The 16750-nt window shown below is 38.5% G+C and overlaps 1 protein-coding gene across 1 annotated transcript; it reads right to left on the bottom strand.

The window, feature by feature from the left end:
* Positions 1 to 13072: 13072 nt before the first annotated feature.
* On the bottom strand, positions 13073 to 14701 carry LOC104442274 (zinc finger protein ZAT9). Its single transcript, XM_010055639.3, has one exon. The coding sequence runs from the start codon at positions 14499 to 14501 to the stop codon at positions 13347 to 13349; it is 1155 nt and encodes a 384-aa protein (XP_010053941.2). The 5' UTR covers positions 14502 to 14701; the 3' UTR covers positions 13073 to 13346.
* Positions 14702 to 16750: the final 2049 nt, after the last annotated feature.

The raw sequence follows: 16750 nt of genomic DNA on the forward strand, positions 1-16750 counted from the left end.
TTATGTTTATTTTAGGATTAGAAAGATAGAGGAATATCTTTTTTCCTTTATCAATTTCTTGCTTTCCTTTATTAATTCCTTGCTCTGTAATTAAATACAGATTGTACAAAACACAAAATATACAGAATATACAGAAAAGTTTCTTCCTCTCGATACTCTCTTTGGTCTTCTGACAAGTTTTTGGTAACTTTTATATATATATGGAGGCTCCCTCTATCTATATATGCAAGCTTTTGGGGTGTACATTTTTTAATAGCAATCAATCGATAGGTTCTATTCCAGATAGTCAGATTCCAACCCATTTTATTGTCGATTTCACCATCGTTAGTCTACCTTACGAGAGAGGGAGTGTAAGAATAAGGGAAACTAAAAGGTTTCTTGGCTCATAGGAAAAGGTAATGACGCGGTTGTCCGAGTCCAAATTTTTGTTCAATTACTGCTGAGTTGGCAGTTCTTGCCAACTTAGAAGAAGTACCCCGAGCATTGAGCCGGTTCTCGGAAATGTTGGTGCCCAATATAATACCAAAAAGTACAGGTAGTCAATTGCACAAAAAGGATAAGTTCAAGTACTTTTGCAATTGTATTACTGTCCATTATTTAGTTATCAATCGGATTTACTATATATCAATCCATCGCCTAGCATAATATCTGTTTTTACCGTTAGGTATAATTATGTCAATTTCCACTATTAAATAGTATAGTATTCATAATATGGTAGTTATCTTAATTACTAATTCTATTTTCATATAGTTATCAATTGACTTCAATAGAAACATGTCATGTGATTAATTTAAATCATAGTAAAAAATAAATTACTATGGTCTAGTTCTTTTCTAGGTATCAACCAAACATTGGTAAATTTTCCTAAATACAAATAAACTATTTGTGTCCTAGTAACTTAGGCACCTGTAACCAAGGACCAAGCACAATCACCGGAATTTAAGATCTAGCCTTGATGGACCCCGACCCTAGTGCTAGGGATGCAAACACGGGCACTTGGGTCTTGACCAAAAGCATAGGCATCAATCTCAAGTTTGCAAAGGCCAGGCCCAAGGCCTTGATGCTTGTGCCAGCATCCCTAGCACCTAGCCCCAAGTCCAAGGTCCATAGAGGCCTAGCTAGGGACCTAGCCCTCAAGCTCGGGTCTCCAACACTTGAGCTCTCACTTAACGAGGATGGCCAAAAACACTAGTCCCCATGCTCGAGCCCCCAACTATTGAACTCGCGTCCTTGGTGCTTGAGCTCAAATCCACAAAGGCCAAGTCCAAGTCCATCAAAACCAAGCCCAAGACCTTTGTGTTGGCGCTTGGGCCCCCAATGCTCGAACTCAAAACCCCAAAGCATCTTGCCCAAATCCTTGGCACTCGAGCTGGGCCTCAATAAACCTAGGCACAGGCATTGGGGTCCCGAGTTAGGGCCTTAATGGACCAAGGTTCAAGTGCAAGGGATTTGGGCGAAGGCGTTGGGGGTGTTGGGCTTGGCCTTGATGGATCCAGGCTCAAACACTAGTATTAGGACACGGGCACCAAGGTCCTAAGCCCTGGCCTCAATGGGCTCAGGTTCAAGCATGAGCATCAAGGTCTTGGGCTCGACCTTAATGGTCCCGAGCATTGAGCACTCAAGCACTGGCACTGAGGACTTGGGTCCCACCTCAATGGACTTGAGCATAGTCATACGGATCCTAGGCTCGGTCTCAATGGACTTGGGCTTGGGAACATAGGATTGAGGTGTGGGCATCAAGGCCTAAGCCTGAGCCTTAGCATTGGGAACTTGAGCTCGAGCGCCGGGGGCGAGCCCAAGTGCTAGCACCCAAGCATGGTTGCCACAATCTTGCACTCGGCCTTTATGGACCCACGCCGAGTGCCGGGGGCCTCAATCGATTCAGGCATTAGCACCCGAGGCCTGAGCACTAGCATTGGAGTCCCGAGCCCGAGCGCCAGGGACTCAAGAACAAGCGTTAAGGTTCTCATGCCCAAGAACAAGCTATTTGTTATAATCATATAAAATACCACTTGATGTTAAATAAATGTCGTAGTACCCGTTAATATCTATGGATTTGAAATTCTCCATTAAGTATCAAAGTGATAATTATTATATTCCCTGTGCTTTTAATTTTAAGGGTCCTGGGAGCTGCGAAGATATTGACTCCGTAATAGCTATGTTGTTCCTGAAACTAAATAGTATGATAGGCATTACATTGCTCGAATCAAGGAGTATAATAGCTATTATTACAGCTTGGTTGGGTAGCAACTTAATGGCTATCATTTTACGACCTAATTCCATTACTGCAATCAGACGAGATAGTGTTGATAGAAATGCAACATCCCTTCAGAGATTGATTGTCGCGAGAGATATGCTTGTTGTCCAATGTATGAGGAGAATAGTCGACTCGTCACTATCAAATTCATGAGGTTTTTGGCATCGGCAAGTCAAGATTCCACCTACCGAGTATAATTCAAGGGCTCGGTTTCCATTTTTCTTTTTTCTTTTTTTCTATTTAGTATGATTTATCCAACTTTTAGATTCGGGACCTCTTATTTGTAGCCTGCAAGTAGTGTGCAATTGCAATGACATACTTTGATTTTCATGAGGGTATGATCTACGAAATTAGGCCAGTTTAGCCCGCGATTTGCTTTTGTTGGCAACTACAATGATCCATAGCCACCGTCCACCGATATCCTTTTATCGTGGGAGAATCTAATAATCAAGAAAGGTCATACATGTGAATGACTATGGACAAGGTACAAAAAGATTCGTTGGAAAACCTATCTTTGTCTTGGGGCCTGAGTGCTGGCAAATCTAGTCAGTGTTTGGTAGCATTAATAGAACGGCATTTAGGGTGGGCATTAATAATCAGAAGCTTATCTCTAAGGGGGCTCATGTACTCCATCTGTTGCCACTATATGACAAAGCTAGGAGCGGAAAGAGGGACTCCAACCATCAACCTCAGCCTTGGTAAGGCCATGCTCTACCATTAAGCTATTTTTAATTCACAGGTCACGTGATATGGATGACATTTGTTTTTTAAAGCCAGAAAACGAAAGCAAATAATAGAAAATTATTTCACTTAGCCACCTCATAGAATTGACAAGTGTCAACTTACCGTGTTTTTAAAGCCCTCCTTTATGTTAAAAAAAAAAAAAAAACACTGTAACAAGAACATCAAAAAGCTTTCTTTAGTTTTTCTTCCATTACTTACCAACCCAATGACTGCTGAGAGTTAAGGGTTAGCTTCGCATTGTTCTTTTTGGAACTAGGCCATGCAAGGAACTAGGGTTCCAAGTGCACTAGGGGAAGCATTACCGATGAAACAAATTGAATACCGGTACGGTCGTCAGCCTTTGGGAAATTGTATACGGCTGGAGCTGGCGGGGGATTGAATCTGACCTCTAAGGAAAAATATCAATAATGCGTCTATTGCATTTAGGCACAATGTGAATTTTTTTGTTTATTTAATAACATATTTGCATCTTGCTCAAAAAAATAACATATTTTGCATCAAATAAATTTCATTGAAGTTGGTCTGATCAGATATTACTGTGGAATTAGCCCAATATGACAAATGGACTTGAATTTAGGAGAAAGAAGAGGCCCTAATTTTATTTTATTTTTTTGAATTCTCAAAACCAAGCCCATGCAAGTAAAGCCCTTTTCAAATTTGGCTAACCCACTCATTCCTCATGCACACATGACGAATTTTAAATTAGGAAAGTGCATTTTGGGGCAAAACTGAGAGACCAAGATTTGCATATATCCCTTGTTTCTTTATATGAGAGCTGTATAGTAACTTAATCCCAAAAATGAAAAGCGAATTATTCTTTCTTGCCTTTCAAGATCAAGATCAACACCATTCTACCCAAAAAAGAAGAAGAAAATATCAATATCAATACCTATAAATTCCTGTGGCTAGCCACTCACATCGCACATCACTCTCTCAAGTCCATTCGCATGCTTTCGATCATGGATATTCTTGAATATACATGAATGTTCTTGCATTTCCTTACATGTTTTTGGCACTGGAATAATTTTGGCCTTTACATAGGCAATATTGGTATTTTGGGCACAATTTAGAACTTTAGTTAATTAGTCTCATCATTTGGTTAATTAGCTTTAACATTGATTTTGAAATTAGTTTTGGATCTTAAATTATTTAATTCCGGCATTATACATTTAATCAATTCATCAATAGTAATTTTTATAGTTAGAATTAATTAGGTCCTTTTATGAATTAAAAATTAAAAAAAAAATTAGATTAGGGTCTCGTTTTTAGTTGCATTTAGCTAGTCTTTGCATTATAGAATTAATTCATGTTTGATTCTATCTTATAAATCATAATATTTATTGTGAATGTCATTTAGTGATTTAGATTGTGGATACATTAATTGCGGCATCTAGGGAAGTCATGACATCATGTAGCCCTTAGGATTAATTTTGCATACATTATGTTGATTATATCAAGATAATCTCAAACAAGAAAATAGTTTAGGTTGTATTTCAGTTAGTTTTGCAGCATAGCTATAAGTGAATCATAATTAGTTAATTTATGTATCATTACATTAGCAATAGCCGTGAATATAGGTCATGCATAGACTATAAAGTTGCATATTTACCTTTTCTATTCATAGTTCACAACGGTCCTATCCTGGGCCATAGTAGCAAAGCCTTGTTTAATGTTGTCCGACAGAACTCAGTTTTAATTTTTCCGTTGTAATTTATTTAATGCAATGGCTATTGGATGCTCATCCTTATTGCTTTGTGCGCTATGTTTGATTACTTTTTACACGTTAGTGGTTTAGGATGATAAAATTAATTAATATTGCATGCAAACGCTTTTCAATAAAAGAGAAGAGGTACAACAATGACATTAAATTAATCTATCGTAATCAAACCCTGAATTTGGGAATCTCTAATTCAGAGGGATAAAATGTTCTCTCGCACCCTACTCAAGTTTCTAATTGAATTAGTGGTGCCTCTTAAATCAAATGAATTAATTGAGTGAGAAAATCAAGTTGTTATTGGTAGGGCTTAGAAGACCTTGTTCCAAGCGTGAGCACTATTTCATAAAAAGACAAATTATATCCCACAAAATAGATAATCACATGTAAAAAAATTATTATTACTAAATAAAAAGAAATAATTGATATCACTAGAAAAATCTATTAAATTTCAAAAATGAAAAAACACTTGAAATGTTGGCTTTACATCTAACAACAAAACTATTGTGCATTATGACTTCTCATTTGTTTTGCTCAAATTAAATTGCTTTAGAAAGACTCTCCAATGGCCTAAAAACATTAGTGTAGTTGCTTTCATCGCTCGTAACCTAGGATTGCAAGTTATCATGACTCCTACATCATTAGCATCTTTAATAGAATTGCTCATCCTATCTACGAATTAACATTGTTCTCATTAGTGAAGTTGCTTCCATCACGAACTTCATTTACCTAAGATAAGAGAAAAAAAAAATTAAGTATTGTATGTCTAAAATATATATGAAGAATCCAATTGCAACTTTAAAATTGTAAATGTCATATATTACTTATTGTTCAAATATTATTATTTTAATTTTTTTTTTAAATAAACAACAACTTTTAAAGTAGTGGAAACCCCACCAATTTGTTGACAAAGCATTATCAAATCAGCAAAGCCCGTATCACTCTTCCTAACTTCAAAATCGGTTCGGTGACTGACATTCCACCGACCCTTTTGTAAAGTGATCGTACGGTCATGTATTCATTTTTCCATTATGAATTGTCACATCTTGTCTAAAGGTTCCCTTGTAATCCCAACTCCTCGTCCTAGTCACATTTTCCTCTTTGCTAAAATTATTACAATTATTTTAGCATTTTGCACAACCTTTCTTTTTTTTCGATTATTCTATTATAAATAACTCCCACCAAGAATGAAATTGCAGACATTCACCACAAAGTTATAATCATTTTAATTGTTCATTTAACCTCTTTTTGAGTGTAATCCTCCTAACAAGTGCCAGTGTATTCATCCAAACTAGCAAAGAATCAGTCCACCCGAATCCTACAAAAGCTGTAGTCTCTTTTTTGGCGCGAGCGCGACTTTTTCCGTGAGCAAAGGTGCATAAGCTGCTCTAACGAGAAAACATAATCGAAGCAATAACTCTGTTGATTTGAGGAGGAATTTTCATGTAGCACCAAAGTTCCTTTCCTTCCAAAAATAATAAATAAAGGGATTCCATGTTAGCTCCTTGAATGTCACTTTTTAGTCTCTTCCTTCATTTCATGAATTGCCCAAGCAAATTCATGCTCCCATCCAGCAGCTGATGTTTCGAAACCCAGAAGCTGCAAGACATGCTCTCAGATTTAGCCTGGAAAATAAACTGTAGAAAAGCAAGTAGCTTTGAGATTCAGCTTCTCGCCTACATGATACACAAGTGCCATCAATGCTACACCATTTCATCATCCTATCAGAAGTTTACAACTAGTTTACAACTAGTAAAGTGTTTCCAACCCATCATATAGGGCGAATTGTTGAATATTTGGCTAAAACCAAAGCCGGTCTATGCCACACAATTGGTTCATCTATGCCATCTTAGCAATTTCCAAGCTTCAACTTGATTATTAGGATCACAAGTAGAGCCACTATAGATCATAAAAATATCAACGGTGCCATAACTTTTGTACTGTGTTTACTTGAGTTTTTTATTCACTTGATTGCCCATTATAGTTTCAATCCGATGTGGTTTCAATTGAAGTCCACCAAGAAAATTTCTTCCTCTGATGTAGCACCACCTAACAAAATGACGACTTTTTGGAAATCACTCTCTCTCCCTCTCTCTGAAAATCTTAGATTTCGTAAAACTTACGAAGTTTTCTCTTGCCCTCTTCCTCTCTTGCTCACTTTCGCTTAAAATAAATCATGCTTGGAAGCATAATTCGGTGACTTATACGACATCGACGATGACGCTCCTCTGTCATCCATCAGCATTCGCTCTTCTCTGTCCCCGCGCTTGCTCTGAGAGCTTGAGATTCGTTGGTGGAGTAAATAAAGAAATGGCTATAGGATTACTGAGAGAGAGTAAGAGAGAATTTTTTTGAGATAGGGCTCTTCGCCAACGAATGACATAAACCCTCTCTCTCTCCTTTACTTGCTTTGGGAATTCCAATTTCGTCTTTCACGAATTTTGCCCCAGTTTCAGAGTTAGGATTCTTCCCCAATTTTGGATGAATTTTGCTTTAATTTCGCTTAGCATCTCCAGTGCTAACTTTAGCTTGCCGGCATGCCATGTCAGATAGTTTAATTTATTCTAATGCCACTTTGGATTTCCCGAAGAGACAAATCGTCAATGGCACTGATGTGATCAATTTTTCAACACTTAATGAGAAAAAAAAAAGTTATGGCACTCAAATAAGTGCTATACAAAGGTTATGGTACTCCTACTGTTCTTATCCCCTCCTTTAGGCATTTTCTTAGATGAGATCAAACTATATGAGCATCAAATTGTAAGGTGGAATCATAAACTAGAGAAGTGCCAATGATCAGCCAAGTGATGTCATTTTACCATCACCAATTATATCATTATATGTGTGGCCTAAGAAAACTCCCCAGCTTCAACGATTTCCTCCATGCATTTTCGCTAGTGATCTTTACTTCGAGCTGCCATTAGCTGAAGCTTAAATCCAAATAGGTGTGCACCCAGGGAACCCACAAGGAGCCGCGACCTCGTAAAGATTACAATCACAATTCCAGTCAACTGGATTTCTTAGCCCAGTCCACCCTCACACTTGAGCAGAGATATCATTCCATGCTACCTTCAAGATCTACCTCTCCAAGTATCACTTTGTCATTCTAATTTCCGGGACACCACCATATGAATCACTCTATACATCTCTACTTCATGTCCTTCCATCTTAAGAAAAATAACTACAGGAGAAAAGTTCAAATATACTATTCAGCTCATCTCTACTTCATGTCCTTCTATTATGGCTATGATCAGAACAGACTCTCCTTTCCATAACAACCTAACAAAAGAAAACCACCTTTTGCACTGTTTTGCATGATGACCCAAGTTTCATGTGGATTGCAAGCTTACTCTCCACTCCCCACTGACTAGAAAGCAAGCCTTGCTTCGACTTCAACATGATGTTGTACTATGGTAAGTTGAGAAAAGCTCATCACAATGTTTGACTCTCCTTTTTGGGTGCTTTTGGAAGTCACTTAAAGCCAGCAAAATCGGTCACGGGTGGGTTCTAATCTTTATTTCTCTCGTTTGTCTTTCGGTTCCAAATTTCATCCACCACCCGAAGTGTGAGGAAAATGATCAAATTTGAGTTGGCACTCACTCTCATGGCCTTCCCCTTTTGTGAATTTGTCATCTTCCACTTCACCTTTTTTCCTTCTTCTCCTTTTTTTGATCTTTTTGAATGGACTAAAGTCTGGCGACCACAACCACGAGTCCTATGGGCATCTCTCGTCTTGGGCTAGCCAGAGAGCATCTCACACATCCAACACACTCAAGGTGAAAGTTGGCATTGACTTTTCTTTTGACTTTGGTTTAGTATCATGAAATATCTCAAATTAATTTATATATGACAAATTTACTCTAAATTAATTTTTAGGTCACTAAAAATCCCCAAATGACACACTCGCGACATATTTATCCTCTATTAACTTTCATCAAATTTTATTGTGAAATTGCTGAACTAGATGACATATGACAATAACTCAATCAGATTGGAATAAATTTATCACAAATATATCAGTTTAGAATTTTTGGTAGCCTAAAAAATTTGGGGTGAATTTATCATAGACGAATCGGTTTAGGATTTTTAATAATATTAACCCCTTGACTTTTGAACCCTAGGATCATTGGCATTTACATTTCAGTATAGCATAATGTAACTAAGGGATATCGAAAAGTCATTTGGACTTCAGTTTGGGATTTCTCACGCCTCGGATTGATGATTGTGGTATAAGATACCTTTTTCTGGTCATTCCCATGCTCTTCTGGCGAGCTCTCTCCCCCGGGGAAAAAGGTGAAGTTACTTTTCTGCACCGGCATGCCACCCCACTGAGGCCCCAATCTGTGTTCCCCCATGGCGTCGTGACCTTGGATCGAGGCTCTGGAGACCAGGGACGACTTCGTAGAGGTCCCCCATTGGCCGTGGTGCGCCAAGCCTAGACGGCCTCGATCCATCAAATTCTACACCAACCGGTGAATAGGAAAGGGGTCATCGGTATCGACACATTGGGATTTTTGGGGCCCTTTTTCTTTTTTGCAGTAGGTGTGCATAGCGCCTATAGAAATATCCATGTCTGTTTTTGCTTTTTTGCTGATTATAGTTTTTACTAAGCCAAAGAAGATGTATAGTGCAGTTGACTTTGAGACTTGTGGTTTAGCTGGTGAGTTTGTGTATGTCGTTATTGCTTTTCTGGAATCTATGTATGCGAGGAATTATAATATAAACAAAAGGACGAAGGACGAAAAACGAAAAGAGATCATTAGGACGAGACATGCAGCCGTCTATGTATAAAGTTAAAGTCAATCCATGATTACTTTTATATGAAGGATGCTGCCTGCGAAGCAACTAATATTATCTATGTTTAGAATATATATATGCTAAAATTGAATTGATAGTGCATGCAAGTGCGGGGGCCACATAGTGATATAGATGTCCAAAAATATTTCTGTGGACGATAAAATATTTATCGTTCATTTGTTTTTTGTAGAGATATAAGTCATCATTTTAAGAAGAAAAAAATTCAAATCATTCATTGTTCACGAAATAAGTAAAACCTTAATATCTAACAAAACAATTAATAAGTTGAAAGAAAAGCCACTTATGAAGAATTGTGCGGGTTTTGTTCAACTAGGTTTTAGCTTTAAAATTGAAAAAAAAAAAAAATGACATTCCAAGTAATTATAAATTATCAAAGATTCACGTTATACCAAAGAAAGTAAAAAGCCCACGCTCAAGTACTCGAAATTGATATAGAAAAAAAAAAAAAGAGCAGAATTACTTCAAAGAAAACTTTATTAGAGCTAATTTTAAATTGCTTTCAAATAATTTTAGAAAATGTTCAAACGTAACTTTTAAATTCGATGGAGAGTTTTATAGGGCTTTTTGAAGTCAATGCCATAAGGCACGCCCCTCTTCTTTTCAAAAAAAAGTACTCACCTTTTAACTAAAGGAAGTCCAAGTCAACATCTTTTTTATATATGTGGAATGCCCCGCCACCAAACTTACAAAATACGCTGATGAGTTATTTATGTATGCTCACTCACTTTACTTACCAATCCATTCATTGTCAAGAAAATATTTTTCAATTTTTTTCACATTCATATCACGAAAAATAAACAAATCAAGAAAGACATCTTCCATAAATTAGAAAACACCTTTAAAAGTGGGGAAATAACTTTTTGTCCTTTTAATTTCAACACTCATTTAAATTATTTATTATTTTCTTTTTATAAATTTGATCTCTTAATTATTATTTTTTCTTTTATTTTTTCATTTTTCATTTTTCTTCTTCTTTGGCCGGTCGTCGGCCACAACAAAGGCCGACTGACCAACCACCAGTGAGCTCAAGTGTCACCAAAGGCTGGTGAGCTTGCCTCTCAGCTCAAAGGCTGGCATCGTGAGTGGCAACTGGCTAAGTAGTTAAAAGGGAAAAAAGAAGAAAAAGAAGAAAAGAAAAATGAAAATAATTAAAAAATCATATTTTTTAAAAGAAAATAAAAAAGAAAAAGAACGCGAAAAATAAAAATAAAAAATTATCAAAAAGAGTGCATAGAGGAAAATCAAATTAAATATTGAATGGGGAAAAATATTTTCGACTTCATTTTCAAATTTCAACAGAATATCCAAAAATATTGAAAAATGGCTTTCTAGAAAACATTTTCCATAAACAACAATTTTTTTGCAAAACAAATGGAGTCAACAAATAGACATGACTCAAAAACGATGTGATTTAGTGAATTCAAGTTTATGCTAATGGTGTGCGTGTTGTAGTCATATCAAATCTTTAAGAACGATTACCAAGCGTGTATTTGATATAACCGTTGTTGTGCTATGATTATACTACTCTGTCTTATGTGTATAGTAATGCACATTTTTAATTCGCAACTCCTCAAATTTAGGTAAGACGGCTGATAAGTTAGAAAAACTTCGAGTGCGTTGCAGCTAAGAGCAATTTAATCAGTATAACCTGAAGTTAGGTTAACCCATTTAGTCTATTTAATTAAATGGATCCTGTTGACCTTATAATGATTTGACCTCCAATTAATCTATTTCGCCAAAGTTAATTAGATATTTCCATTCTTAATGTCTATATTAAAATAGATGGATACTGATGTTAATCTTTGTTATCTAGGTTATAATGAGAGTATACGTTTAGATTAATTGCAACGAAGGTTTTGACTTTTCATGATTAAACAAGAAAAAGGGAATTCAGCCGAAATTATTTCGGTCCTTTTTTCTAAAATTGGTTGATTTCATGTAAATTGTCATATTAAAGTACATCAATTTCGTGAACAAAAAAGCGCCACAAAAAATGTAAACCCTTATGTCCGCGTTTGATTAACTTAATTTGACTAATTATAATTAAATGGATTATTTGGATCGTATTCTGGTTGCTTGTTCATTAAATTGTTCGTGCTGGAGTTGACATTTATTTTATAATTACGTTAAACGAATCGTGCTCAAGTTGACCTATGTGACATTGTACTCTGATCTTGACATATGACACAAACACAATTCAAAGCATGAACTGAAGCTCATATCACTGGTTTAGTGTAATAATTGAGAGTAAATTATAACAATACACCACTCATTAAAAAATTTATTTGAACAAACTTATACATCATTGATTTGACATAATCCATTGTTGTAATACTGAAATCAAGGATCTATAGGACGACCAATGTATAAAATGGTGCCATTTATTATATTTCTCCGATAAACAATGCCAATATATTTCCATATGTTAAAAAAAGATAGATTCATTGAGTTTCATTAACAAAGAGATCTGAAGCCAACACGTCATGACATGCGATAACTCATAATCGACATGAATCAGCACATTTTCGCTCGTTCCTTACCTAAACGCTTCTTGATCAAGTCAAAACAACTCGGTGATAACTTGAAACATCACGACCAATCGACATGAATAAAAAGACGGGTGGATTGTCGCCCTCCATACCCCGTCCATAGAAATGAATATCTTTCAATCAATTTTTCAAATATGCTAAGGCTAATTAGTAGCTAAGCTGAGGAAGGCTACCGGCTACTCATGTGGTGCTGGTCCACCCAAAATGTCAATGAATTTTAGATGAGAGTTAAAATAAATACGAAAATAGACACCGCCTTTCAACCTAACCCCCATTAATTTGCTCCAGATCTCAAAAACTAAGAGCCATTTATGCTCCTCTCTAGCAATCTCACCAAAAGCGGCAGAAACAACATGCATGGCAGAAACTAGAGAGGAGGAGACATTGAACAGGGGCAGAGCTGCTGAACCAAAGCAGAACTAAGGTAAGCTGCAGCTTCTTTCTTGTGAACTGTCAGCAGTGCCAAAAGGAGCTTTGCTTTTCTTGCTAATAAAAGGGCCAAGTTGCTCCAATCTCTTCATTCAATGGCCAAAGCAGTTAGCTGCACCAACTTCAGAAACCATGGTCTAAATTGGCAAGCACTCTGTCAAAAAAAAAAAAAAATTGGTCTTGATTGCGTCCGTTAAGCAACTTAAAAACGAAGTCTTCATGTACGCCCGGTATCCCTCTACCAATTGCTGAATCTTTCGGGTTTTTTGGGCTTTTCTGACGTGGCGCCAGAACCGGATTCTGTGCAGAACTCCACGTCGAATTTAATGCTTCAACACTTCCAACTTGAAATAAAGGTGCCGAAGAAGCAACCACTGCAATGTCTCCCGCTTTTAATAAATTTTCGTAACTCTTCTCTTCTAACGCATGACTCCATTGACGGATGTTATAAATTCAGTCAGTTGTTACAGAGAAAGAGAAAAAAATGAACAACTGGAAACACGAAGAACCCTCAACTCAACCACCCAATAATAAGAAAAATTGAGGGAAAAAAAGGAAAAATTAAAAAGAATTGCAGTTAGCATTAATGATCAATTATGCTGGTAATAATAATAATAGTAATAATAATAATAATATCTTAACAGAATATCATCCGAATAGAAAAGTAACCAATTGACAGGGTCTTAGATCCAATTTTTTCGCTAAAAGAAGAACCAAAAATAATCGGGGGAAAAAGATTGATTTCTTCTTCTTCTTCTTCTTCTTCTTTTTTTTTGTCATTTTTACCTCTGAAAAATCGTGTAATCTAACTAACTCGATCATCTCTTGACTCGGTTCACGAATCGGCTTCGGACAAGGCCGAGTGCTCGACCTGGCTCAGCTGGTCGTCCTCGTCCTCGTCGACCGGGGCCGGGAGATTGAGATCGATCCACGCCGTCGCTCTGGACTTGACGTCGTGGTGGTGGTGGCTCGTCTTCTTGACGGCCCTCGCCGCCGCCGCCGCCGCCGCCGCCGCCGTCGAATTGATGGCGTGCGACCTCTTGTGCCCGCCCAGAGCTTGGCCCGAGGCGAAAACCCGGAAACAGAAGGGGCATTCGTGGACTTTAGAGGAGCCCGGGTTGGCGTTCTCGCCCACGTTCTCGGCGGCCGCCGGGTCGCCGAGTTTGCTCTTCTTGTGACTCGCCCTGTGGCCGCCGAGCGCTTGGTACGACCGGAACGTCCGGCCGCACGTCTCGCACCTGAAGTTTCCCCTGTTTTGGTTCCTCAGAGCCTTGACCGCCAGCCCTTCGGATTCCTCGCTCTCCTCTTCGTCCTCTTCCTCTTTCCCATCTTCTTGGTCGTCGTCGTCTTCGTCCTCCTCTTCTACCCAATCGTCCACATTCTCTCGTCCTCGATGGCTTTTCTCTCTCCTCCACTTGCCCCGGGAGAGCATCATGAGGCAGAGGGCGAGGTCCTCCTCCGTCGTCTCGTCGGAGATCGAGCTCGCCGACTCGGCCTTACTCGGCATGCGCCTCATCTTCTTCCGGCAGCGGTGATCCTCCTCCAACGAGAAACGCCTCTGGGTCGTCGCCTCCGTCGCTGAGCTCTTAAATCGCCTCCCGGCCAGATTCTTGGACGACTCTGTCTCGCTCTCCCTATCTTGCAGGACCACGGACCCGGCGTCGATCGCAAATTCCGGATCGGCCAGCCGAATGCTCTTCTTCGGGTTCTCCCGCAGGCCGTACCCTTGAGCTTGAAGCTTCCCGGCCTCCTCGTCTCCCTCCCCTTCTTCTTCCTCCTCCTCCGGAGAAGAAGACGAGGAGGGAGGCGAAGAACCCGACCGGCCGCGCGGCGTCTCGGCTCCCCTGAGCTGAACCGGCGGTTCTCGCTCTTCCTCCTCCCCAGGCTTGAGGGGGAGGGGGAGGTTCACCAGGTGGGACCTCATGTGACCGCCCAGCGCTCTTCCATTGTAGAAGCTCTTGGAGCAGAGCTTGCACTTGTGTCTCTCCATCACAGCAACAACAGCAGCAGACCAGAGGAAAACAGAGCGAATGAAAACGAATTGGCGATCTTCGAATGGAAGAGAGCTGTGTGAGGAGGTCGCAACTCGCAAGTGCTGCTTCTATAGAGAGAGAGAGAGAGAGAGAGAGAGAGAGGCAGAGAGGATCTGAAGAAAAGGAGTAGGTGGCAAGCATTCCACCTCCCCTCCCTGGGGACGATATTAAGAAGAAGAAGAAGAAGAATTTACGATATATAATTAAAACTGAATTAAGAATATTGGATTTTCTTGATAGGGAGTTACTTTTTTTTTTTTTTTTTTTTTTGGTCGAATATAGGGAGTTACTTAGCTGGGGCGTTTTCTAAAGAACGGGAATAATATTCAACAAATGGAAATTAGTTTTTTCTCGAGTAGCGAACCTAATGGTTCTTTTCTATTTAGGAAAAAAGGGGAAAATTCAGTCATTTCCCCCATCTCGTTTTCTTTTTTTCTATTTTTCTACGTTGTGTATTCCTAATAATAGCGAAAAAATAAAAACCTTTTGAAGGAAGCAGCGTCGAGAAAATGTAATGGAAAATTACTGTTGCAGCTTACTAAATAAAATGATAAATTGAATTTTAATTTTTTATTGGTCTCAAGCATGACAGGTGGCTAGCTTTGTCCAGGTCAAGGAAACTGCAGCTTTACCTTTGCCTTTGTGTTCTAACCACGAGGGCGAGAACGAAAAAGGGCAATTAATAGGAAGAAAGAAACGGCCTCGTCAGAGTCACCTGCCTGTGACACGAGATTCGCTGACAGAAATTACTCCTATGGAATTATAAGAAGGATTACTTAAAAAGCTGACCAAAGTTTTCCATTAATCATTTTCAAAGCCTCAAGATGCGAGTATCTATAAGACTGCCGTCAACTATTATGAAATGTCCGGTTGCTAGAATAAAGCCACGAGTCCACTACTACCAAGAGGCATTACGTCAATGCCACTATTTATCACTCGAGAGCTATTTTTTTCACAAAAAATGAATGATTATTGCTTGTATTACTCATAAAAATTAATGAACAGAAAACATTAAATTTTTGTTGAGAGTGAAATCACTTTTAAGAAAATGTATTTTTTTTTTTCGAAAAGGTAAAAGAGGAGAGAGAGAGAGTAAGAGAGGATGATAACGCATGATTAACATCAAGAGTGAATGTGGGTGGTTTGACCAAGAAAGCAGTGAACCTGGGTTGAAGCATCCAGAATTTTTCTAGAGAGAGAGAGGGGGAGAGAGAGAGAGAAGAGGCTCCTTGAAATTTGGATCCATGGGGGTGAGGGGGCTTGAAGTTTGGGAATGTGTGGGGGAGGAAATGGGCAAAAAAACCAAGTCCAAAGGAATTGGAGTGTTGCATGGGGGGATTGGGAGATTGAATGCCGTCCTGTGAGGGCATGGTAGACCAAGTCCTGGTCCTCTTGCTACACATCATCGTTGCTTTTCTCTTCTTCTTTTTAATTAGTTTTTTTTTTAATTCTATTTTTTGGTCCATGCTCTTGCTACATACCTATTGATTAAGACCCAAGTTGCTGAAAATTATTCTTTTTCCATTTTTTTTCCCAGTTTCTCCTTTCATTGTCAACTTTATTTCAGTAGTAGCTCATACCTAGCATCCGGTACCAACTCGATTCGTGGCTTGATGGGGTGATTCCAAACCAGGTGGGGGTTTAATCCGAAACTCATGCGTTAGCCAGCATTGTTACTAAAACAGGGCCTGATTTTTTTAGCAAGAACATGTTCAATTCTCAAAATATCAGTCAAGTGTATAAATGTAACTTGCGGCGGTTGATTTATAATTGCAATACTTCTTCGTTTAACCTTTTAAGAAATCTACATGAATGTTTTAGTAATTTTTTTTCAAGCATGATTTACATACTTTAATAAACTTTGGCCAAAAGAAAACCAGAGAATTACGCTGTAGGATCCATTAGTCATCTAATTTTTCCCAATAGAGTTCAAAGTGGAAAGTGGTAGGTCTTTTGAAATTTCAAGATGCCAAAAACCATTTGAATTTATGCTGCGCATACTACCAAAATGCAAACTGGTTAATTAAAATGAACGTGACCAAACCCAAAATGCAAACTATTCGCAGACTCTTCTAGAAATTCTACAAAATGTGAAGAGACGACTTTGAACCTTTTTATAAGATGTAGTACCCATTTTGAAACATATTTCTTATAAAAGGCAAAAGTAATGCCGTTTTTAACAAATCAATGAAGTCTGTCATGTGAA

Source organism: Eucalyptus grandis, chromosome 4 (assembly GCF_016545825.1).
Source record: "Eucalyptus grandis isolate ANBG69807.140 chromosome 4, ASM1654582v1, whole genome shotgun sequence".
In the NCBI taxonomy this organism is placed as follows: Eukaryota; Viridiplantae; Streptophyta; class Magnoliopsida; order Myrtales; family Myrtaceae; genus Eucalyptus; species Eucalyptus grandis.

Bases quoted from the DNA above. Each gene is read 5' to 3' on its own strand.
- LOC104442274 (XM_010055639.3), bottom strand. From the start codon at position 14,501: ATGGAGAGACACAAGTGCAAGCTCTGCTCCAAGAGCTTCTACAATGGA.